Here is a 26999-nt window from a genome sequence, read left to right on the forward strand (position 1 = left end):
CTCCCTCCATCTCTCTCTCTATTTTTCTCACTGTGCGCCAGAAGAAGGGCCGGTCCGAGCAATCGATGCGGGCAGTCCACCAGCCGGAAGCCCAGTTGGCCGAAAAGCACACCACTCAATCAGTCTGAACAGCAACACACAGGGCTGCTGGCGACTAACAGAGGTAGACACGCTCACTATACACAGCAGTAGATCCTGAACTGAACTCATTTTATAAATCATACGCACACCCTGCAACAGTAGTAAATGCGATACACTGACTTTTATGTATCAAAACAAAGCCGACTGAGTCAACAACACATCAAAGATTCAAACTGATCTTTAAAACAGCAGGCACAGGCTGGAGCATTTTGGCTCACGTCTCCTCGCCACTGCCAACGCTTCTATCTTTGAATATTCTAGGTGCTGTGCTAATTGAACTTCCAGACAAAACAATTGCCATGTTCCTCCTTTATTTATAGCAGCTGAATGGGCTTTGTCTGAGACCGCAATGTGTACATGTGTGGTTTTCCCTGTGCTGGTTACCATGTCAGTATGTGTTGACAGTGGACACGATCTGTACAACCACACTGCTCGCAGTTGCTGTACTTTCACTGGTTTGGTTGAAGGCTGTGTGCAGCCGATGCGATATGTGTGTATGTGTCTGCAGTGACTGAATTCTTTGTGTGGGGTTTCATTGCTTTGTGTCTTTTTCTTTATCATAATATGTGTGATGCTTATATGCAAGCTCACATGTGCTGTGTATATTCTCAGTGGATCTGTCTTTGAGTGTCTGGTGGAAATGAGTTCTGCTCTTTGTCTCGCGATCAGCTGAGCAGAGAAAGGCTGGCATTGCTGCAATACAAGATAGTTAGATCAGTATTTTAACACTTTACTTAGACATTATAGTTTATGTTCACGTCTTTACCTTATTTGTCCCAAAAGTGGATAATAGGGCCTGAATAATATTTTTTGGGGCTTTGAAGCTTTGATCAGGATTACCTGTGAATATTTGAAGCAAGGACAAGAATTGTCATTCAACGTTTGCACTAACATCAGCTATAATAGAAAAAGAGAATTCTAGCAGTTGCAAGATGGCTCAGCTGTTAGTTACAGCTTTCAAGTGATTTGCCAAACTCGTAAATCTATGATATGCCAGTTTCCTTTGGCATATCTGGCACTCGGCTTTATGGAATCATCTTCACAAATTTGGAACTTATTCCAGATGCTTGACTTATTCGACATCTCGCTTTCGTAGTTGTAACTTCTAAGTCTTTCACCTGGTCTTTCACCCAGTGTCAGTGCTGGTCACGATAGATCAGAGCTGTGACGCACTAAACTATCAAGATTAAATGTCCTTGTCAGAGAAAAACTAATATTAATTAATGTTGATGTATGATTAATAATGTTGGATTACGCAGGACACAAAACATAAAAGAAAAAAACATCAGCTGCCAGGCACCCTGGCTACACAGTGTGCCCAGTTATACCAGTCTTCCCTTAGAAATGTTCTGCAGTGTTTATAGATGCTGTACAATGGTTTGTTTTGTCTGGTGTAACACCTTAAAGGCTAATCTTTGTAAAATTCAACATCTTTGTCAGGAGGGGAGCTTAAACAAAATTACCATTGATTTTCCCCCTCAATCTGATAATAATTGGTTCCCCAAGACCTGTGTGTTTTAGAATGTGCTAGAGTATCTATTAATAAAAACAACATCAACATCCTGAGTCTCACTAATTGAAATCTTCTCCTCATGTACCACAGGTCAGGATCCATTAAGACAAATTAGGCCCCAGCAAACAGTAAACTGCAGCAAATTAGGGTCATCAGATGGTGTGGAAAGTCAGAGGAGAAATCCCTCTGACCATGCCTTCTGAGCAGAAGGAAAGGAAAGGTGTCTTGTCAGGGAGCAAGTGGCATCAGTGTTAAGTACACTGTCTAGCTGACTCTGCCAAGGACCTTTGCTAGCGTTTGATATGTGAAATGATATCTGTTTGATCTGTTGAGTACACAGCAGCCTGAAGTAGAACTGCCTTCTTTCCCTCCTTTACCCACTGACCTACAGGCGAACACTCACCCCCGTCACTCCATATACTCTGCCTTTCTCTCTGTCTCTGAATTGCTTTTGATGCTTAAAATGAGCAAAGAGAAGTGCCACCCTTCCTTCCAGGGAGGAGGCAAAAGAGGGGGAGAGAAATCTGGTTGTGAATAAATGTGAGGTATCTATAGTATGTTGGCATTCAGATTTTCTCCCTGCAACCTACATGTTTAGCTGAGCCAGATTTCTGTGATATGAGCAAACTTCAAATCACACCCCCATCTGAATCCATATAGGTGCAATCCTGCTGTGTGCTCATCCATCCAGAAGAGTAGGGCCCTATATGCTCTGTCGCTGGAGGTGTGTTACAGTAGGCGAGGCAGACAGTCTTAGTATTTTTTAATAAGACAGGCAATAACAATAAATCCTACAGGCTAATCACCCACTCGCCACTCGTCTTCTCTTCCCCCCAAAACCCAGAGCGATGCAGCATTACCCTGCCGCCGCCTTCAATAACGCCATTCATCATGCGTCTTATCTGGCCGCCGGTTTGATTGAGTGTGCAGTGGGAGGCATTGCAAACCCCACATTCTCTACACAAGTGTGCGTGTGGGTGTGTGTGTGTGTTGTGAGTGCTGACAGGAATGGAAAACTGCATTGGGTGGTGGGGGCATGTGGCCGTGATTGTATATGGGATGTATTGGGATGTATGAGTGTGTGAAGAGAGGTTGAAATACAGAGAGGATGAGGGAGTGTGTGTGTGTGTGTGTGTGTGTGTGTGTGTGTGTGTGTGTGTGTGTGTGTGTGTGTGTGTGTGTGTGTGTGTGTGTGTGTGTGTGTGTTTCTGCAGGGTAGATCTACAGGGGTTTATAAATCAAACCAAAGATCGTCCCCCACTCTGATCCGCTCTGTCTCAGCAAGCGCATTTCTCTTTTTTCCCCCTCCTACTGTCCCTGTACTTCCTTTCTTCCCTCTCTCCCTCTTTTGCTCCCCCTTCCCTCCCCTCCCTCCTCCTCTTCTTCTTCTTCTCTGGAACAGATTTGTCTGGGGGCCCCTGTCTAATCTCCAGCAGTGCCGGGTGTTGGGAGATGGGCGACAAATTTTAATATAAGCAACTGGGTGCTGTAATTTAGCAGCCTGGGAGGGAGATTAGGCTGATTGATGCTGGGTTCGCCTAATGGTCCAGCCTACTGCTCCTGGCCCAAATTGGTGGTAATGAAAGTTTTGTGCAAATTGAGATGGAGAAAAATAAGGCCTCCTCTCATCTTTCCTCACACTCTCTGTCGTCATTCATTCTCTTTATTCCTCTCTCTGTTTCTTTCTTCCTGTTCATTTTCTCCTCCGCTCTAAATCTTTTTGACAAGGTGTGTCTTCTCTCTGTCTCCCTGCGACACGTCCTCTCTCTTTCTTCCCTACTTTCTTTTCTTTATCTATTTCCCATTTTCTCTTTCAAGTTGTTCCTCATTTTCTCCATCATTGTTCATGCTCTCTTGCCTCTTCATCTCTCCCTCTTTTTCTCTCTTTTCACTCTTTTCTAGTTTGTCTCAGGCACTCCTGAGTCAGTTTCTGTCCCTGTTTAACTCCATTGAGTAGGTTATTTACCTTTACTCACACTCTCATTTTCTCCCTCCCTCCTCTTTATGGCCATGTCTATAGAAGGTGTATGTGTGTGTGCGTTTATGCGCAGATGGTTCGGGAGGTGCTGTGTGAATCACTCCTGTGTTGTCAGGACAAATTTATTTCGATCTACAGAGAGATGGTACAACAGGGCTGATGACTGTCCCCCTTTACCTCTATCTCTTTTTCTTTGTATTTCTCTTTTTCCTCTCTCAGTTTCCCTCTCTCTGTCTCCCCTGCTTTTTCTCTTCATCCCACCAAATCACTTTCAGCTGGGCTGCCACTCTGACAGGCTCCATCTGCTGTGCATTAGGCCGTGGAGATTTCCAGGACACTTTTCAGGACATGGCGAATGCATGTCGGTGTTCAGCACCTCGTCCCACTGGCAAACTTTGTATTATTCCATGTATCTGTCAAAATGTTTTATAATATTGGAAATTACAGGAAGTTATAGTTACTTTGTAGTTGGCTGTTTGTGGTTTGAAATTTAGTTTGTTATAAATCAACGCATCTTTGTTCCTGCAACAGCAGCTTCCCTTTAACAAATAAAAGAAGAACACTGTAAGTAGGGCTGTAGTCAACCAAAGAAAATCTTGGTCAACTGAAATCGTATCTTACTCTTCAAACAATCGATTGGTCAGAAAAAAAACACCACTTTCACAGGTAGACTGTCCATTCCACTGTAGTAAATAATGGATTTATCTTTGAGGGGTATCCATGTAGCACTTTTCTCCTTATGAAAGTAACACCAGCGATTGTCCAATATATGAGAATTTGGTCGGACGAGAGCTTATCGACCCACCAATCAACAAGTCAAGTGGGAGACTACAGCCATAAGTGATAGCTTCCAACAAACACAAACTTTAGAATCATAAAATTGAACGGAGAAGACATTGTATCACAAGATACTCTGTTACTGATCTTAATGCTGTACAGTGAAGAAATACTACAGCAATGAGCGTTCTTCAGCAGAAATGTCAAAATAAAATCAGTGGAGATTTCTGCCTGTGTGGGTGCACAGTGTGTGAGTTTGTATGAGGTACAGGAAAGTGAGATTTCATAAGTCTTACATGAGCAAATGAGCGTGCTTACTGAATCTCCAACTTCCTCTGACCACTGCTCCCTCAAGAGAGACAAAAAACAGACAAAAAAAAAAAACAACAACTTGAGTACTGAATGCAGGGAAGTGGAGAGTGGCTCTGGGGAAAGACAACAGGTAGCTAGTAGAGTGGTGCGGAGGGGTTGGCAGCGCTAATCCAGTGGTAGTAGAACACTACAGTACTGCATGTAGCATTTGATATTCCAACAGTTATAAAATCCCCTGAGAATGGATGTGATGTCGTAAACTCTCGTGAGTTTTCTGGTACTCTAGGAGTTCAGCTTTCCATGTATGTATGCATGCATGTACTGTATAAGTTTGTGTGTGTGGATCTGTGTACATGAATGCATGCATTTTGGCTCATCTGTACAGTCCCACATTTCCCTGTGCGCATATGTGTGTGTGGGTGTGTACGTGCGTTAGCCAGCTATCCAGCTCTGGTTCCCCAACAACAGAGCGACTGTCTTCCGGCAGTTTTCAGCCCCCTTTTCTCTTAACTCCCACACAGCTCTCTATTCGTGCTGTGTGTTTTTTTTTAAAGACGATGCTGCCGACTTGTCCTCCTCCTCTTTCGCTGCCACCTTGAGTTATGCACTGATCTATCATTAATAGCTTCATTAACATTTTTTTCCCTCTGACGTGCTGGTGTATATAGTTCAAACCTCAGCACGGATGCTCACATCATTAAACAAGCGAACATCCGGAATCCTTTAACAAAAGCGGAGGTGGGTAGAAGGAGGTAATAACGCCAATACACTCGGAGAGTTCCTAGTTTTAAGCGTGTACATGGTCCCCAAATAAGCATTCCCTCCTCTGTTCCCCTTCAAGGCCTCCTGTAAAGTGTGTTTCCTAACTCATATTGCACAACCTGTGTCCTTTTGCAATATCCTGGACAAATGTGAACAAGAGGACCATTTATTTCAAACCCAATCTGCACTCAAACCACGGCGTAAGAGAAAACTAGCGAGGTGGCCAGTTTGATGGTCAACAGCAACAGTACAGCCGAGTTGAGCAGCCGAGCCTGCAAATGAGTGGCAACAGCCTGTAAAGTTTATCTTGGCGAGAGGCAGCCCTTGTTGATTGCTCAAGTCAAGTCTGTGGTTGAAATCCAAAACAACACAATATAATCTTGCCTCCGGAGTCCCAACAACTGCCTAAATGTAGTGTGGTTGGAGATTTGGTGTGGGTAAATTCAGATTGGACGTGGCCTCTTTCCACAGGAGCTGTTAAAGCTTTGTAAGGTTCACACTCGGCTGGCCAAAGTGGTTTGCGAGAGTTGTTTGTTTATTTTTCTTGGGGGGAGAGAGAGGGAGGTTTGTATGTATGAGATGGATGATGGAAACATAGAATGTGGCTTGGACTGTAATCTTATGGGAATTCTTAGTTCCTGGTTTCCTTTTTACAGTTGTAGCTTGTTTAAAATGTCCAGTGGTCAGGCGTACAGTAATTTGGCTCTGTTCAGCACATTGCACAAGTTTTTATGCAGGCCAATATGCCTAACTGTTTCTTGGAGAGGCAGTAAGATGGGGCCATTTTAATAAATAAACCCTTGGGGTAGGAACAATGCATAATGCTTGGCTGCTCCCTCTACTATTTTCTCTCCTGCCTTTGCCTCACTGGATTTTGATTTCAGCACAGTTTGTTGGAAGGTTTTTTTAAAGATATGGAGCGATCATAGATTATCTACCTCCCATGATACAGGCTAGTGGAGGGGTGATAATGGAAGAAACCAAGACCATAGTCTCTGTTAGCCTCTGTTTGCTTAATGCTCTCCTCCCACCTCATAGTTATAAGGTGGATGATGATGTGAGATATTAAATTGGCTGACGGAGTGCTTTGATGTTCAAGTATCCCTTTATATGATAGTGGGATATGCCTGGTAGTATGGGCTGCGGGGGAGGGGGTTTGTCTGTTCCCCTTTCTGGTTGCAGAGATGTGAAGCCGGGTAGGGGAAAAATGAGGGGTGTACGGTGGAGGAGGAAAGGAGCAGGGCGAGGTGCTGATGGGAAAGAGACGAATGGCGTGCCAGTGTCAGAAGTGGTCATGTGCGGAGGAAAAAGTAGGGGAGAATGAGAGGGAGGATGGTAGGAGGGCTTGACTGATTAACCTGTTTACCTCCCTGAAAATGCTCCAGGCGCCATTCTGATTAAAGTTCAGTCTTTCATCTATCATCGCCATGGCCGGCTTGAACCTTCAGAGCTGCCGATACCAAACACTGTCAAAACGATCAAGCTTCCAACCTGAGCCACCTCCACCACATCCTCCAACATTAAACCTCATGCTGTCATCCAAAAGCTTCATTTGTAACTCATCCCTCCTTGTCATCTCTTGACTTGTCAGGAACCCACCTCTTTGTGATTCTCACTCTTTCTCTCTCTCATGCTGAGTTTGTATTTATGTATCTCTTTATCTACTCCTCCCACTCTGCTTCTAAGCTTCTTGCTCTCAAGGCTCATGGATAACGGTGCTTGTGTGTTTCATGACGTGCTTTCCCAACTCAAGGCTTTTAGCACCTCCAGCATAATATGATTACACCCGTTTGGGGACGTGATATTGTCAACGGCCTTCTATAAATATCCCTCCAGTCCAGTCGCAGTAGCACAGCAGCACTACGGATGGAATGGAAACAGCAACGGGCAGAGGCAGTGCTGCACACAATGTTCTGGCCACTCAAGCAAAAATGCTAGCCCTTTAAAAGCTTTTTGCACCATCATAAGTCTAGTGTGTGTGAGAACAGCAGACGCAAAAGTAGAGGACAGGGGTTGGCAATTAGGTCCGGCCACGGACCAAAGGGGTTAGTGAAGGCGTACAAGTGCAGTGGAGATCGAGGGCTGGCTGTTTGAGAGAGTGTCCTCCAAGAAAAACAACATCAGTCATTTCAGCTAATGCCCAAAAACTACCTATATTTATGTTCAAGTGAAAAATCCTTCTAGCATCGGTAGTCATTATGAACGTCAGGAGAGAAGGAGAAAGTCAGATTACATTATTATAAAGCCACAAAGTCATTCTGAGAGGAGGTTTGTGTGGACTTTAACACAGGACATCGCTATTAATTTCCCATTTTCGAACGTAAGTAAAGTCTGACTTCTTTTAACCATGACAACGATGGCTCCCTAACTTAATCAAGTGAATATTATTGTAACCGTGATGAGGAAGGTCCCCTAACCTTTATGACATAGAAATTTTGACTCAAAACATGATCTTTCTCTAACCATAATCAAGTTGTGTTTGTGCGTAAACCTAACCAAACCATAACCATTACACTGATGTATTTTTCCAACACGCATCAATGGGCATCAGATCAGAAAATGCTTCATTAGCATTATAACTCTCTAGAATCTATGCAAAAATATAATAGAAAATGAAGATGGGACATTTTAAGAACAAAATGAGAAGATATAAAAATGTGTCTGTCATACCGTTATTTTGCCCATGCCAGACCGCCTCTTGTCTTCTTTGCATCAAAAGAGTTGCTGTTCAAAAAAAAAAAGATAATCTGGTTATCATTGTTTTTGTGTTTGGGTTCACATCTGCTATGTCTGCTAGACTTTGTTTCAGCACCTGGAGCTGTCCATACTATGACTGATTAAACTGCCTTTGACATGCTGCAGAACCAGTCACAGTATTAGTTTGCTCTCCACATAGGGCTATTGATTATTAGATGATAATGTCATGTCATTTCCATTGGGCTTTAAATGGGCTTTATATTTATAGTGTAAATGTACAGCAGATTAGCAAAATGCCTAAAAGTTTGGCTATAGCCCAATAGTGAAGTATTTCAAATTTCATTGGGGAAGTGCAAAATAATCTTGGTGTAGAGTTGGGTCTGCTACCACCAGTAATCCTCCACCAACCCTGTTGGAAACTTCTGCTGATGTCCAGCCTCCTTCATGGTAATGCAAAATGTTGGCCTCCTCGATTTCAGTGCATTCTCTCCAGTGTTGATCTTATTGGATCTCTCCTCTCCCTGCCTCTCAGCATTGGGTGGCAGAAAATTAGGTCAAAGCTGTGTTTGATCATGCTTTCACTCATTCCCTGGGACCTATCCAAACAATTTTATTTTAAAAATGCTTCTTTGTTTTTCCTGCTTGTTTTCTGTCTCTTTCTCTAAGCCTGTCTCACTTTATCTTACATGTTCTGTCTCTCCTCCTGCCAGTGAAAGTTGACTGAAAACACCTGGGCATCGGCCTGCCTAGCCATGCCTCAACTCATTATGCTTGCTTTCAGTCAAGCCAAACAGTAAAACACAACCAGCTTTCAGTAAATTTATGCTTCTTGCTCTGTGTTTCCAAAATGCCAAGGTTAACATTTATTCCATTTGTTTTGCATTTTAGCAGTTTGTACTACAGGGAAATCAATTTGTTGCATATATTTCCCATAGGTATGACTTGCAGAACGTTGTTGGAGGTTGCTTAATCCATAAGTATGTACAGTATTCTGATTTGAATAGACAAGTAAGGAGTCTAAATGTTGTTCAATTCACATTTGGCTTAGTACCTGATGGAAAACACTTGGATTTTCACGTTTTTGTAGATTTGTCTATTTAACTGTGTATTTTGTCAAACTTACATAAAAACACACAAATGTGGATTGTTGTGTAGCTGTTGTTCCATCCTTTGCCAAAGAGCCCATATGTACATGCACATCTGTGTACACAAAATTAGCTTAGGGACTACTATTAATGGTCTACATGGACCCTAACCCTGGGGGCAACAGGAAAGGTTTAGGTGATTTCACTTCAGTCCAGACAGCCTATATGGTGTTATAGCAGCCTGTGATGGACTGATTTAATCCTACTGATGGTGCTCATAAGACACAGGAAGAGGGATAGACGTGTGCACATACAAAAACACGCACACACACACCACACACACACACACACACACACACACACACACACACACACACACACACACAAACAAACACAGTCAACCTTCAGTCATACATGTGGACATAATGGGGATTGTGAGTGCGCGGTGTGTGTGTGTGTGTGTGTGTGTGTGTGTGTGTGTGTGTGTGTGTGTGTGTGTGTGTGTGTGTGTGTGCGTGTGAGAAAAAGAGAGGTCAGCAGGGCTAACACAGTCCCCTGGCTGTTCTCAAGGTTAATGTGAGACTGACAGTGGCTGCTATTAGCGGCCTTCAGATGCTTACCACCCCCATATGTGGAGCTGATTCATCCCGGTGGCAGCAGTGCATTAAGATGTAACAGCTTCACTCCCAGGTGTCACTCACCCCTTTAGACGGCACCTACATCATAATTTTACATTTCCTATTAACTCCTATTGTCTACGATGGTCCACTAAAGGGATAGGTACTGCTGTTACCTCCTCTTTCTCACATATCACTCAACACTTCCTATGTGTCATTATTTCATGTCATCCCATTGTCCGTTAATTGAAATACCTCAGACATTGTCTATATGGTCCATTAAAGAGACAGGAGCCTTGTTCTTAAGTGTCACCACTGCTTTAGGTGCTAACTCATTCATTTTCATAGTCTGTGTTTGACTTATACTTGCACAGAGAGGTGGGGCTGAGGAGAGGAGAAAAAAAACCATCAAGAAGAAATGCACACCGACAATTTGAAATCTCACCCAAACCATATCCTCATTTACATTTTAATTCAAAGACATTAAGCAGATGCTCTTATCGAGCTCAGTTTGATTTTTAGTGTCTTGCTCAAGGACGCTTAGGTGAGGAGAGCTGCACAGTTAAATGAATACAGTCAGTTAAAGCCATTTCCTGTTTTAATGCTTAATAGTCACATTTGATTTTTAGTTTGTATGAAAGTACCAGTGCAGTGTTTTATTTGTTTTTTTTTGTTACTCCATTTTATCCAATGACCGAAATGGAAGCTAGCACAAACCGGCAGGCAGCCTTGCTGGGAAAGATGGAGATGAAAACTATAACTTGCAATTACCAAATAGGAGCAAAGAGTAAAGTAAAAAAGTATGTACACCTAAGAGTAGAATGAATGTATTAGCATTATTTAAGGTCTGAAAAGTTGATTATTGTTTGTCATTTAGAGATACTGATGAGTTTGTCTTAGAAATGCAACTGTTTCTTTAATTACCAGTCCTAACTATTTGAATGTTGTAAAGCATCATGATAAGCAAGACTGGCAGAGTTGGAGGGGGGGTGTGCGCCAGGGCCCATATCAAGAGTGATGATGTTGTTGACTCACTGTTGGCCGGATGCCAATCAATCAATTAAACAATCAATAGTCATCTGGTGAGCGCCTAAGGACTCTGGGGAAAATCTCCCAGAAACACTCGAATCAATTACTTTTCACCTTAGCCACAGGCTCACACACAGGTGCACAAACCTTGCACATACACACATATACACATTTATACATTTATACTTACGCAGGCTTACATGTTGAAGTCACTGCCTCCCGCCTCTCCCACATGCCCAGACGCCCAGGCATCAGATTGCAGTGCCATGGGGGGAAAAAAAAGAGTAAATTCTGTCTTTCCCTTTATTCCTCATCCCTCATCCCCTTTCCTCCTCCTCCTTCTCCTTTTCTCTCTCTCTCTCCCCTAATGGAAACCAGCATTCCCTGGCTGCCATCAGCAGCTATAGCCAGCTACACTATAACACAGTTAATAGATAGGTCTGGCAGCTTATGGAGTCCATGCATTTTTAAATGTGAGTTTTATGACTTCCAGGAGAGCAGGCAAGGGAAGAAAGGGAGGAACATGGTTGATATTTGTTCCTTGAGTGTGTATATGAGAGAGTGTGCCTTAAATAGAGAGAGAATATAGAAGGGAGAAGCAGTAGAGAAGATGAGTATCACAGTTTTGCTCTTGTTTTTTTTCTCTTTCTCTTTCTCCCCAGAGAAATTTTCATTCCTCTCCCTTTTGTTCCTACCACCATCTCTCACTTTATTTCTTACAAATTCTCTCTTTCTCTTTCATGCTTGATATAAGATGGAGTATGCACGGACAGTCCAACACACACATACACACACACACACACACACACACACACACACACACACACACACACGCACGCACACACATGCACACACATCTATGAGGTCATTCAGGTCATGAACCCTGTTATTAAGCAGGATTTAGCTGAATCCAGCTGTTGTTTTTCCATTTGTACATTGTTTTGCATGCTTCCAGATGACAGATGGATTTATATGCATACATATAATTTCAGCGTTTGGCTATATAGGTTCTTAATCTTGCAGCATTAGTATTTTTACAGTGACCTATGGGCATCGTCAGGCAAGTCAATGTCATACACACACAATGTATGTTATCTTATTTGTGTGTGTCCTACAGAGGTCATAGCATGTTGACCACCAGTCTGGCCTGACTCACAAACCCCTGACTCCACCTCACTGTTTCATATAAGCACAAACACACATAAATACACACACGCATAGCAGCAGGCAGCGGTCTGAGTGATCTCACTGTGCCCCACATACTGCTTCTGTTGGCGTGCTTGTCTTGCTGATGGCATCAGTGGTGAGCTATGGAAATATGCATTTCCCTTCCAGGGGGAAGAATGACATGAAGAGTGAAGCGTAATGTGCTCAGGGGTGTTAAATGCAGACCAGTACTACAACGGGCAGCTGCACTGGGTGATGCTGTCATTTGCCGTGTCCCCACTGGTGGATAGCTGATGATCAAACACTGCAGCACCCAACTGACATGGAAATTTCATCCCATATTGACATGTGGGTACAAACATTACAGACTGCTGAATTACTGCACTCTGCTGAGACTGGTCTATATTGTAGCTGACAATGTTGTCACTCACATTCCCACACATCTGCAAATGGCACTAAAGCTTTGACCCTCAAAGTTAGTTTATTCTCCTTTACCCTTCATTTTAAGCTGTTGACTGTGTGTAAGCTAAAGGTTTTAGAAATTGGCATCATTACTGATTAAGACATGATGTAGTTAAGTGATTACATTATAGTGTAAGCCAAAATGGGTTTCAATTTGTAGTCAGTTATGTCAGTTATTGTCATATATTCTGAGTTATGCTGCAAAAAAAAAAGGAAATTAACGTTACACTAGCTATCTCTACCCATCAGTGGCTCCAAATGGCAGCGAGCAGAAAGTGTCATGTTTTAACAGCACCCTGAAATTGTTTAACATGTTCACAATCAACTGCAGAAAGCCATGTCCATTTTGTGAAGTGTGTGTGACTGACACTGTCAGGCTGCATTTAGTCTGAGTTTAGCCATGGAAAAACACAGCCCATTCATTCATTTGAATAGAGTCAAAAAAAGCCTGTCTTCTAAAAATTACAATTAGGCAGAAATGTCAACCATGCAATTATTTATATACAACAAAACTGCAACAGTCACACCAGAGACCGGTGTTCGCAACCAGAGTCCCGTAATGGAAAACGTAATCTGGTCAATACGTTTCCAACAAAACGTATTTTCTATTGCAGTTTAGTTGTATATACACGTAATTTCTAGGAGACAGGGTTGTCTGGCAAAAAAGTTGAACCAGACTGAAGCTTTGCTGCAATGCAACGTGACATCATAATCTGCCAGGGTGCAGGGGCGGACAATCAAATACATGCACGAGCTCATTTCTTGTAGATTACGTTCTAGCACAAACAACGCATTTCTAGTGTTTACCTGCCAATTGTTGCTTTGAAAGATAAAATTGTTGTCGCTCCACTCTCGGTGTGAAAAGCAGATGAAGCGCTGTGAATATGCAGATGTACACACAGTTTCAAACACACTATGGTAGGTCAGTCAAATAATTGAATATAGCCTTCTATAAACAAGATGATAACGAGGCCTCTGGAAATACAGTGACAATTGTCATTCACATGCCACATCTTTCTTTTATGACATTACTATTTGTTTATGTATTTCTAAAAATACTGGTATTGTCAGTATGGCTGCCTGGAGGAACCAGAGTCTGTCCCTTTTAAGAGGGCACACCCGCTCTGAGGCGCAGGTCTTGTTTAATCCTACAGCGGGCGAGTGGCGACATAAACAGGAAGGGGCCCTGCACTTTAGTACGTCATTCACTCTCATGTCATTGGATCTTCTGTGTTGAAATGTGTCGAAGTGTTTCGCGTAACATTATTAGTCCCATATCCTGAATAGGTACACAAAGGTGACACAAAGATAAATGCTGAAGTGGTGATTGCACACACACACACACACACACACACACACACACACACACACACACACACACACACACACACACACACACACACACACACACACACACATATATGCCCACACGCAAGCACACACGCATGCATGCACAGTTGAGGAGTATGTGTTGGCTGGAGGAAAAATGAAACATCCTCTTTAGCCAGCTGTGTTCTGTTCCCTTGAGAAATGAGAGTGATGTGAATGTCCTGGTAAAGGTGCATGCACCCATCTATGTTTATGCATATGAAATATGACAACTTAAGTGTTTCGACTGTAGAGGTTCTGTGTGTGTGTGAATGTGTGTGTGTGTGTCGCTGGTGGGGGGTGTTGAGCCTGTTGGAGTCCTACTCAGACTCCAACAGGCTCGTATGAAGAAATATGGAGTTCATTTGTGTTGGGCCTCTCCCACTAACAGTTGGGGATGGACTGAAGGAGGGACCCCCCCCCCCACGAACACACACACACACACACACACACACACACACACACACACACACACACGCACGCACACACAAGCTAATACTTACAAGCTTATACATGAGTTTGGACACACTCAGCTCCATCTCCTTGTACAAAACAGTGTATTATTGTTACCAGCTAATAGAGTAATGGACTCCCTCCCTGATTAGTGCCTCAATTTTCCATTTTCGATTTTTTTTTTTTTAATCCATGACTTTTACAAAGCCTTAACTGTGTGTTTATTGTATCCATGAAGGTCCTATGGTCCTCTAACCTTAAGAAAGTACTTGTTTTAACCCAAACCACTTATTTTCCTAAACCTAACCAAGTAGTTTTTGTACCTAAACCTAACCAAACCGAGACCATTTCATAAGCTTAACCGCTTGTTTATTATTGTAAGCACGATATTGAAGGTCCGGTACACCTGCTGCCGTAGAGGTTGTATTTCAGGAGATGCTCCTTTGGGGTGTATCAGAGGGTCGGGACAAACTATGTATATGGCTGTTCAGATTGGAGGAGTTGTTGATTCAGTTTATTGGCCATGAGTAAACACCAGGTTGTTGCTTGCAAACAAGACTAAGGTCCATAATTGTAGTTCACTGCTACACAGCCTCGTCACATTTCAACCTTATCAAAAATGGTTGCGGTTCTGTTTCAGTTAATTAAAGTATTTTTAAGCAAAAATTCCCTAGTTCTGTATTGTTTTCTTAGACTTCTATGATTATAACCTGAATATATTTGGGTTTTTGGCTGGTGGTTGAACAAAACAAGCAATATAAATAAGTCAATTTGCGCTCCAGAAAATTGTGATGGCCTTTTTTTTTTTTTTTTTACAGTTCCTGGCATTTTACTGACCAAATGATTAATCAAGATAATAATCAGCAAATTCATTAATAATGAAAATAATTGTTAGTTGTAGCCCTACGTTATAAAATATGAGGTATTTTTATTGCTGGTTCATCGTAAAAGCACACTCAGGTCATACACAGGCCAACGTCACATAATAATATTGAGGAATTTAGTTAAACATATAGTGATGCTTGTGTGGTAACTTAGAATCTTAAGACATCGGCTACTTCCCCTTAAAGAGAACACAAGTCTTTTCATTGCGATACTGTAACTATCATCTCCGGGCTATCTGTTCCTTTGTGAGAAAACACAAATGAACCTACAGCACTGGTTTTTAGAACAAATCCAAATAACACATCAAAGAAATTTTATGGCCTGAGGTTTTGTCAGATAAATTATTAAAGGGGGCAAGTGAAAGAGCTAAGGAAACAAGAGATTGTCAGGACAGTACCAGAGGGCTGGTGAGGCAGGACTGAAGTAGTGGAAGCGGTGTGTGACTTTTGGGAAAGAATAACATGCACAACAGACCCCAGACCACAGGAGGCATGACTCCCTTACCACTAGGAAACCTCAGGGCTTTCTGCTTCATGTTCTGTTTGCTCTCACTTTGCTTTTCATTTAGTCTCCATGCACCTTCTGTTTGTGCTCTTCTTTTCCTCCCATATTGAGTGTTGCCATATTATTTTCTTCTTTCTCACTGCATTGTTTCCTTCTGAGTTTTAACTACCTCCCCTCCCATCGCGTTTCTCAGACTCTATCTGTATTGCTCACTTCCTATGTCCCCCAATCCAGAGCACATTTAGCCTTTAACTCCCTCTATGCGATGGCCCCTTATCCCCTCCCACTCCACCCCTCTCACTTGGCTCCCTTCCCTCTTTTCTTCCCAGCTCTCTTGCTCTCACCTCTCCACTGTCTTCATATTTCATATTAAGCAATCTTTTCCATGGAGCCAGCTGTGTAAACAATAGGGACTGGCCCTCCGTGTTTTCTCAGAACTAGAGAAAAATGCCGGAAAAACCTGGAAACAAGGAGCTCGCCGCACGCCGTCCACACCGATGATCTATGGCCCTTTGTCTCTCCGACCTCCTTTGAGCACGAGTGGGACTTTCTGGGCAGAGTGTTGGTTTTTGTGTGTGTGTGAGGCTGAGTGTTAAAGCTTACGGGCAGTGTGTTTATGCGGGTGTGGGAGCTTTTCTGTTACCATAGCCCCCCCTGCAAATATTGACCGAGCTGAATAACTACAGTGAGTAACTCGAAAGCAAACGCTGCATGTCATGCTCTGCCAGATATGCCTCCAGTTTTTTCACTCACTGGAAATAATCTGGCTTGCTTAATGCATCATTTTGCAACAATACCCCATACTTCCCCTTATTCATGGTTGTTGAGTTGTGATATTGCTAAATAAAAAGAAATCTCAGCTGTGCGTCACATACTGTAGCTGACCCATATTTAGGAGAAGCACCGGCTCATACACCTCATCCATCTATAGGTATATAATCTGTCTACCTATACTGTTGGCAGCTGTTTGTACAAGGACATTCCTAGAAGCTGCTGGTGTTCCTGGGATTTAACACTCTTCATCTGATACTCTTTTTATAAGGGGTAGGTTGGCAGGCGACATTGGTTGCAGATTTTATTGACTTTGGTTGACACAGTTAGCTAGTGAGTGTGTGGGTGTACATCTGTTAGGGTTTTGCTGTGTATGTGTGTTTATGGGCTTAGATGCATGCAGTTCGGCAGATGGTCCAGTTCTGCACGGACAGCCATGTAGTAGCGCTTATTTTGTGAGAAGGAAGCGGGCTACCATCTTACCTTGACACGCACACATTCACACGCACAGCCCATCCCTGGGTTTATTTATTGCAGGTGCAGTGCTTGCTGGCATTTGAGATAATTAAAGGCTGACCTTTCTGAGGTGAGGCAGAAATGTCACCCAGCCTGCTTCGCTGACAAGTGGATTCACCCCACAGGGGGCCTTGGCAAAACGGCTGAGGATTCTCACTGCCCCGGATGTGCACTTAGCACCCTTTAGCCCTCTTGCACCACACTTTCTGGCTGTCATCGAAAAGTAGCTCCCACCTCCTGTTCTCTCACCCACAATGCCTCAGTCCACTATGATTCAGACCATCTTGAAGAAACACAGGTGGAAGGAGCACTGAGGTGGAAGTATTTTTGGGTCAGATAGTTGGGAGTAGCACTTGTCTTACATTTTACTTATATAAAGGAAGGGGAGTAGAAGACTGAGACATAATACAGTGTAATCTCTGCTCTATAATAATCCTGCAGAGATAAAGTGAATTGCAGCAGCTTTTCTTTAGAAATTAAATTGCATTAGATTGATGTTTGGAAATAGTTGATTTTGGCCCATCCTTTACTAAGTGCTAGAGTGGGCGACTTACAGTAAAGCTGGGGCAGTTTGGCTTGGCAGTTTGGGCAGAACTAATTGAATTATTCACTCACCAAATTTCAGTGACTTCAGTTAATGTGTCATGGTTTCTGCATGGAAAAGCCTCTCTGTCAGTGTTTACATGCCTGTTCTGTTGTGGACAACAAACCATGTATCACTATACTTTTCTGCCATTTTAGCCTTTTTAATCAGACATTTTAAAATGCTGAACCCAAGGCATGGCAGTTACATGACATACATATTAGTTCACTGAAACACCAGGACAACTGCATACCTATTAATCTTGGGAAATAAAAAAATACTTCCTCTAAATTATTTAAAGTATATCATTAAGAGGCTGCTCATTTCAGTTAACTAGTTTTGGGAATTCTTCCAATTATGGTCTGTTCTAATGCATCTCCACCATCATTTAGTAAAAAGGTAATCCAAGGTAGGTGATGCAAACTATTAGCGACATTCTCTGACTCACAAACTTCTCACTAGCTTTGCAAGACCCTTTCTGCCCTAAATAATTCACATCTATTACATGAAGTCCATGGTTAGTGACTTGTCAAAGTGTCCCTCTCTGCCTCCACCTCCCGCCCTCCATACCTCACTCTGCTTCACATGTGGTATCTCATTTGAGCCAGTAATGTACAGTAAATGCAGTGTGCTGTGAGACACTCCCTCAGGGCACAAAGATCACCTGCAAATGTGGTTCAGGACATGACTTGGACACACATTAATAAGCATACACACAGGCTACATGCGTGACCGCACACACCACCCACTAGCTCAGACACTTGTTGATATACAGTACACACACGTGTTCGTCTGACACATGTACACTGCTGCACATAAAACTACGCACACACGCATGCACACGTGCTGTCAGATGTGCAGTATGTACACACTCATGCGTGCACATATGCTTATTCACTCCTACAATGTCCTGTCTCACTTGTGACGTATATGTCCACCCACGCTGCTGTCCTCATAAAAATTTCAATGCATCGTGCTTCAGCGACTTCCATTATGTGTACCACTGCAAAGCCTTGCAGGCTGAAGTTGGAGCTCACTCTGTGCTGTTAAAGACTGACAGTCCACTCTGGGCTAGCAGCCTGTAGCCTTCCCTGTGTAGAGATTTTTCTACAAATCCATGTGGATTTTATGTTTAGGCCATTACAATGAAATTCGAAGTCATCTGTCTCAATCTTAAACGCTGAAATACTGTCTGGCATTTGAAACAGCAGGTGCAACACATAAGCCATATTCCAATGACATGTTCAGGAAAAGAGCAGCATTCATAAAGTAGCAGAGATCATATAACAACAGTAATGATAGCAATTGACTTGATACTGTTTTTATTTTTCTTCCATATTTGTTAACTCGGGCTGTTATAAGCTAGACTACAAAAGGACTGAGCATTGCCATAATGATCATTTCACTGTACTCTGTAGGTTTACACCTAGGATCGTATAATGCAGTTAGAAAGCAATAACATTTCCTTAAAAAGAAACACTAGCTGTATTGTGTGTGAAGCTAAGCTGTTCTTATTGGCAGCCAGTGGACTAGTGTTAGATAGAGCCATCCTCTGTAATCATGCTTTGCGTAGCATTAACCCAACCATGTGGCCAGTTTCAATGAACTCAATAGCATTAGCATCAGCTGCCACTGACCATCAGCAGCTCGTGATATGTAGCACTGGCAGCACCCAAATCATAGATAATTTGTCATCAGTAGAGCTATACTATAGATTATAAATGTTCTGGTGTGTGCATGTGTTCATACTTGTGTGTGCGTGCGTGCGTGTGTGTGTGTGTGGGGGGGGGTTATGTATTTGGTTATTATCATGTCAAGAGTCGCGCTGTGCTTTTTTCAAGGTCTTGACAACAACTGGTGTCTTTTTTCCTTATGTCACTGACCTCTGTAAACCTTGTACGTGCACGCATCTGTGGGCATGTGTATGTGTATGTGTTGAACTGTGTGTGCGTTCAAACATGCACGCTGTCTATTTATGTACACACCAGAGTGTCTCTGTATGTCATGCGGTGCATTTGCCATCCCCTGTGGCTGTGTTTGCTGTGTTGTCCGCCCATCCACTCCGACCTCACGCTGCCATTTGCTGCTTTTTCCGATTATTAATTCAGAGTTTGCTGTCACAACCAATTAGAGTCTCTCGTGCCCCATAACCTCTGACCCTTCCTTCTCTCTGCATGTTACATGCAAAACACAGAGATAAGACCAAGTGACCCAGATTGTTTGCTTATTTTTCCTCCTACTGTAAGTGATCACATACATTCCCTCATGAGCTGCCCTCTATACGGCACCTTGCCTGTGTGCTCTTGAGTATGTTGAAATGAATTTGGCAGATATGGGCTAGCTATATAATGGGAAAAGAGACAGATAACGCTGTACAAATAAAGGCTGCAGAAGAATTGTTAGAAACTTTTTGAAAAGATATACATTAATGGCTAAATTTCCGGCCCCAGGGTCCCTATGCAGTTCTATGGATTGCGCTATTGCACCACCATGTTTGAGATATATAGCTGTATGTGCAGTAAGCAAGTGTGTGAGTTGATTTTTCATTTGTGCATGTAACACTGGCGTACGGAAAGTTCACATTCACATTCTTGTTTTCCTTCCCTGTCTTATCATCTTTGGTGTTTGTACTTACGCGTGTTTATGTGAGAAGTATCATGTCTGCCTTGACAGTACTTGGGAATATCTGTACTACGATGAAGACCAGCGGCCATACAGTGTTGTGCACACAACTGCTCTCCTTTCTTCTCCTCCATATCAATGACCTTGTGTGTCAGCCGTATCATATAGAACACATACATCATACAGTGGGAGGCACCTACTGCTGAGATTTGAGAGCACCCTGACAGAGGAATGGAGGAGAGATTAGTGTGTTTGCATGAATGCAGTTGTGTGTGTGTGCGTGTGTGTGTGTGTGTGTGCGTGTGTGTGTGTGTGTGTGTGTGTGTGTGTGTGTGTGTGTGTGTGTGTGTGTGTGTCTGTGTGCGCACGTGTGTGTGTGTGTGTGTGTGTGTGTGTGTGTGTGTGTGTGTGTGTGCGTGTGTGCATGAAGGCCAACAGGAGAAAAGAGATGTGCGCATGAGGAGACAAAGAGTAATAGAAAATGATCAATGTCTGTTCTTGTGTTTATATGTGCATGTACTGTATATATATGCATATATAAACACGTCTTTGTACAAACTTAAAGTGTGCATGTGTCTGTGATTTGAAATGTTGCATGTTTACAGTTGTGCGCAAGGATTTCAGCTTAAACTATTCAGTGTAGGATCAGAGTACTCAGATGTTTGTGAGAATTGTGATTGGTTTGTGTACATTGACAGGAAGGAGGGTGTGGAGTGCATGTCAGCAGCTTTACCCAGCTTTGGTGTTGCGTGTGCAGTTTTCACAGCAGATTATACTGACCCTCAGTTGTGTCTTAATTCCTCATACAGTGGTGTATGTATGATCTTTGTGTCTTTGTATGTGTGTGTGTTTCTGTAGTTTGTCCTTACCGCTGGTAGAGGGATTATACAGGTGCTCGGTTACATTCTGCTTCTGTCCAGACTCTGTTGTGGCTTTTGAGTGGGTGTGTCTGTGTGTGTAAGCATGGATGGGTGCAAGAAGGACTACCGATTGTATAGTGTGTTTGAAACGCTTCAGCTGCACCAGTCAAACTTTGTTTACATGCATCAGAAAATGTTTGTCTGCTCCCAACTCCAGACACTGGGCATTATTCCTGAAACCCTCCGACACAAAGATTTAATTTTAACTCATAAGTACACTTATATAAGGATTTTTTTTTTTTGTGGGATTCATCAATATTTAGAAATGTTTAAGATGTTCATAGGTAAGAAAAGAATTAATGGGATCAGTTTTAAAGTGATTTACATAAATTCCTATCTACAGTTGCAATTAATAAGCCATGATATAATAAATAAAAAAATTAATCTTGGGAAAATACAACGTAAACCAAATTGTTATTTTCAACATTTTTATATTTTACAAATATCTGCTCTACTATAATAGGGAAAATATCATTAATTTTGTCACACTTTGCTGGATGCTTTCCAGTACAGATATAATTTTGATATTCTGCCTTAAAGTTGAAGGATGCTTCTCAGTTTCTAATTTTAAATCAAAATGTGAGTGGAAAGTTTGACCTTTAGGTCCTACTAGTCTGTTCCTATCCCTCACAAAATATAAGAAAAGCTGGTTGTGCAACAGCACCAATATCCCTTTTGATCTACTGTGACATCAGTAAAAAGAATTAGATGTGGATGCACTACAACAATGCTGCTGCTGGTGTAAGTGCATGGTAATGTGTGATGTCGCTTATCAATCAGAACAGCCTCATATGGTGCCCACACTGGATGCTGTAATGGTAATGTTGAAGGAAGTGGCCCATTCCCAGCCTGTGGGTTCTCCAAGTGTCCCAGTGAGTTGTAGTTCCTCATTGAAAGACACAGTTCAGCAGTTCTGTGGCCTCTGGGTGTTGCATTAAAATATATATAGCTTTACCTCATTTCAGTGTGTATTTGTGAAAGTGCTGATGCATTTTACATTATTGTGCCAATGCCCCGTGTGGAGGCTGTGTATCAAAGTCTTGGTTCATAATGGTAATGGTTGTTTATTACTCTGTATTATAGAACCAGAAATAATATATTCCCTTTAACTCTTAACTCTCTTTTGGTTTAATAGCTGCCTACTCAGGAGAGAGGGGGGCTTTAAAGGCAAATAAAACCATATCCAACTCCCATGGGCTTTAAAAAATGCTAGTAAAGCTTTCGGACTAATACAAGCGCACCCTTCAGCCCACAACCCCTGACCACCACACACACCAGCTCACTGTGACAGGGTGACTAGAGAGCACTTTGGCAACAATCAATAAAAATAAGATGCCTAATAGAAGGCCAAGCCAATAAAATCAGCTCTCCTGCTGATTAAGAAACATATCAGGGCTCCACGTTCACTACCTGTACCATACACACTCATACACCCACAGACACACATTCTTACTGCAGTTTGGTAACTCATTCCCATAAGTAATTACTCGTTTTTCTTACACATAGGCGTATAGTCACACACACATGCACACACATGCACAGGTATTGCACTGAGCCTGTATGGAATCACAGAAAACAGCTTTCTGACAGTTATGCCAAAGACTGTTGTACTGTAAGATGAACTAGTGCTCCTGCATAGACAAAGAAAAACACTCTTGAAAATGTTACAAAGATTTCTGTTTAAAAACTTTTCAAGAAAAGTTTTGTCTGTAGTTTTCTATATTGTATTACATTTCAGATAGCTCCAGTGAAAATGTTTGGAACAGATTTGACGGCATCAAAATGATTCTGAACCCATGAAGATGAGCATTATCAAATTTACAGACAGGGGAGAAAGAAAAAAAAAAAAAAAGGGTGGTCCCATTATTAAGGGCGCAAGGGGTCGGAAATCGATGCGTGTCATATGCTTCGCACACTAGCCAGATCTAAACCCAATTGGATCTTTTGGACCGGTGCTCTCCCCCACATTAACACACCAAATGTGGCAATATCTTTTGTAACAACAGTGTTTATCTCTCCAATAGAGTTTCAGAAAATCTGTGCCAAAGTAAATGAAGCTTCTTTGCTGGCTTGTCATGGCCAAACACTTTGTGGAGTTGGTTTTTCCTTTACTTTGTCACCCATCTGTACAATGCTGCCACCAGTGCGCCCCTCTCACCTGTCATATCCGGATGCTTTATGTACATCATACAAGTGGGAACAGGCACACAAACATCTCTTACTTGACCTCTCTCTATTAACAACAGTTCATCCGTGATGTCCTGGTGTGATTCATGTTCGAGTGCCACATTCCTGAGCAGCAACACTGTTCATGCAAAGACACATTCCTCCTGCTTATTCATGGAAGTCTGTATATGTGTGTAGTTTTACTGCTGTGCATTAAATCCACTGACTCATAAAAGGGTCATTACAGTAAAATATAAGTTATGCTCATGTTATGACAAGCTGTTTTGAAAAAAAATGTTTCTCTCTTACTCTTGCATATGTTGTGGTGCTAGTCTACCACTTAATGATAGTTGTGCTCTCAGGGTGTATGGCTGTCAGTGCCCCAGTGTAAGCTCATACTTTCTGTGGTGATTACAGGTTTTTTTGTACATGTCTTGGTCTTAATTTGGGAGTAAACTGCAGCAGAAATCTCTAGTGGTCCCAGAACAGTGCTTTGGGTCTCACCTCTGGCTTCTGCAACTGGTGTAATTAGCAAAGTTTTCTTTAGTGTTGCTCTCTTCATTTATGTTATGGCTCGTCTCCCACAGTATTTGTAGTCTGTTTCTGTTAATGAGCATGCATGTGAGCACACAAAGCTGTGAGGAGACATCACACACCCACTGCTCGCTTCACAGTTTTGACACTCCATTAGATAATTAAGGAGGATGGGGTGTTTTTGTAACATTTCAGATGAGACATTACCATAAATTAGTGTCAAAAGAAAAGAACTGTTTTGCTCAAGCACTTAAGTACAAAGGGAAACAATCTCTTTACCTTGTCACTGAAGCACTAAATGATCTCTCTCTTTCTCTCTCTCTGTTTTTTTTTTTCATAGGCAGAGGCTGTGTGGCTGCAAAGAGGGGGCCCGTCCGAAGAGAAGAGCTTTGTTTTGGCATCATGTGATCTGTGCATTCCCCAGGAGCACTCTGCAGTGGAACAGTAAATCTACGCTCCAGTGGAAGCATCACAACCACTAGTACCCCTATCACCACTATCACCACTCCTAAATGCAGTCATCAAAGTCACCTGTTCTTGACTCAACTTGCCTTCTGTCTGTTTCTCCCCCTTCATCTTGAAGATAAGGAATGGCCATGCTACACCCCAACGCCTCTTGCAAATAAGGCCTTTCAGCTTGTTTCAGAATACCAGAGAAAGGAAGGCTGAAACACTTCACAGTCCTACTTTTATACTTCTACCTTTTGTCTCTTTTTATCTTTGTGTCCTTAGTAATTCAACAGTCAACACACACTTTCACCAAACCTGCAGGATTTTTGTCTTGGTGACATCTACAGCAGCCATTTTAAGGACCAGTTTCCAAACCAGAAGGAGATTTTTACAGACTTCGCCTGGCAGTCTTTTGGAATTTCTACTCATCCCGTGTCCCTATGGGGGATTAAAACAGCCCAGGAATCCACACTGACTCCTCTTTGGCTCTGCAAGATATTGTTAAGGTGGTTTTTCAGTGAGGTGTGTTTGTGACTGGAGGTTGGACTGAGCCATCATGGCTGGGAAGGGCAACCCGGTGCCGGGCACCCACCTCAACAGCTTCCCCATGCCCACATACTCCTACTTCTTCCCACACATGTTGGGGAGCCTGTCACCTCCAGCCCTGCAAGGACTGCCTATCAGTGGGTACAGCACCCCTTCACCAGCCAGTAAGTAAACTCTAACTTTACCCTTCTTGCTGGTTCACGTTCAGCTATGAATTGGTCTGTACCTGTGCCAATGCTCAAGCTATCGTGCAGATTGGTTTTTGAGTGACAGGCGGTGGGGAGAAGATTTACTTTCCTTTTTGTGTGTCCTGGTTTACTCGTGAGACTGTGGCTCACTGTTTCCTGTACAGCTCCCCTTCCGTGTGTGTACACACAGTGTATGCTTGTGCTTGTGAGTCTGCTTGTAAAGGGACACTTTCATCTCATCCTGTTTAGATCATTCCTATGTGAAAGATGTGTGTGTTGGTAAACAGAAAGCGGTACACACACACACACACACACACACACACACACACACACAAACACACACACACACACACACACACACACACACACACACACACACACACACACACACACACACACATCGCCGCCAGCACTGTCCTTAATTTACAAGCCCACACACATCAACACACATACATGGAAACGTCAGCGTAGATCACAAGGAAATGAGGCAGGACAGCCAGAAAGGAGCACAAATTTGGCAAGTGTTGCTAAAATAAATCTCACAAATGCTATCATTGTAGCCAAACTTCATGGTACAACTCCTTTATACAATCAAACAAAAGCTTCAGAACTGACTTGCAAAGCTGCTCATTTTAATTCAAACCAGGAGAAAAGTACTTTTTCATAAGGAAAGAGAAGCTGCTCTGTAGTCTATTATTTAAACACAATAAAATTAGCATGATCAAGGGTGGAAGAAGTATTCAGAACTTTTACTCAAGTAAAAGCAGCAGTACCAAAAGTTCTTGTAGCAGGTTGAGCTAATTGTAACTACGTTATGTTATGTTAAGTTATGTTGTATAGAGTAATCTATAATAATGCATCATATTTCACGGGATGATTATATGTTTTGCCTTGTAAGAAAATCTCCATCTGACAATTATTAAATATTTATTGAGTCTTAAGGCCTTTTTTCCCTTGTGAACAAGTTTCTTTTTTTGAGAAATTTCTGGAGATGAATTTCCATACGGTGAAAGACAGACGAAGGCAGGATTGCAGCACTAAAATAAGGAAAAAATGACACCTGATACTGGCAGCTTTCACCAAGTCACACACTGAATCTGAATTTGACACAAAGATTCTTGAAACGTGTTCATTTGTATTGGACTCAGGTTGAAATTGCCTCACTGCACTGCTAGAGTTTTTTTTATTAAAGAAAATGAGACTTTAAGGACTCAAAAAAAAAACTAAAACAATTTTTGCACTGTGTACAGAATGTAAAACTAATCTGTGAAAGTAACTTGTTATTATAGAGGACATATGTAGTGGAATATTATTTAAAATATTGCAATTTAAAATGTAGTAGAGTTTAAGTATAAAGTTGAATAAATACGTAAATGCACCACCACCACTGTCTACAAATCAGAATCCCAAAAGTGTTTTGAAATTCTTATACTCGCACAATCCCTGCATTGCACACAGACTCAGTAACACCGACAAACAGGCAGATAATCAATTAAATGGCAGTGGCAGCAGCAGAAATTTGAACTGAAGGAATACAGTTGGTGGTGCAGATGTACAATCAGTTTGTGACTACTGGTGTGGACAGGCCTGGCAGGCCGCTGCCTTGCTCTCACAGGTTCAGAGGGGGTCAGTGTATTGACTTTATATCTGCTGGAGTTTGTGTTGGCAGCCAACAAGGAGGGAAGTGAAGAACAGTTAGTGCCCAACCCAGTCACTCCCACTTCCCCAATACCAGATACTCCACCTCACTCACAAAGACTGGAGTTCCCGTCAGATTCCTCTTTTTACACCGCTACAAATGTGTGTGTGTGTGTGTTTCTGTATATCTCTGTGTGTGTGTGTGTGTGTGTGTGTGTGTGTGTGTGTGTGTGTGTGTGTGCGTGCGTGTGCGTACACTCTCCCAATGTTTGGCATGCAGGGCGGCAAGGTTCCTTCCCTTTTGCCTGGACAAAC

At 42.4% G+C, this 26999-nt stretch overlaps 1 protein-coding gene across 5 annotated transcripts in view; it reads left to right on the forward strand.

The window, feature by feature from the left end:
- The window catches only part of raraa (retinoic acid receptor, alpha a), a 138522-nt gene that overhangs the window by 38880 nt on the left and 72643 nt on the right, over positions 1-26999 (forward strand). For 3 of the 5 annotated variants that reach the window (XM_040134312.1, XM_040134313.1, XM_040134315.1), the window contains 2 exons: positions 42-163; positions 24203-25022. In XM_040134312.1, coding sequence (XP_039990246.1) covers positions 24869-25022 — 154 coding nt within the window. In that variant the 5' untranslated portion in view covers positions 42-163; positions 24203-24868. The remainder of the gene's footprint in view (positions 1-41; positions 164-24202; positions 25023-26999) is intronic. The other 2 variants (XM_040134316.1, XM_040134317.1) reach the window with 1 other exon arrangement.

The sequence above is a fragment of the Xiphias gladius genome, chromosome 9 (assembly GCF_016859285.1).
Source record: "Xiphias gladius isolate SHS-SW01 ecotype Sanya breed wild chromosome 9, ASM1685928v1, whole genome shotgun sequence".
Taxonomy (NCBI): Eukaryota; Metazoa; Chordata; class Actinopteri; order Istiophoriformes; family Xiphiidae; genus Xiphias; species Xiphias gladius.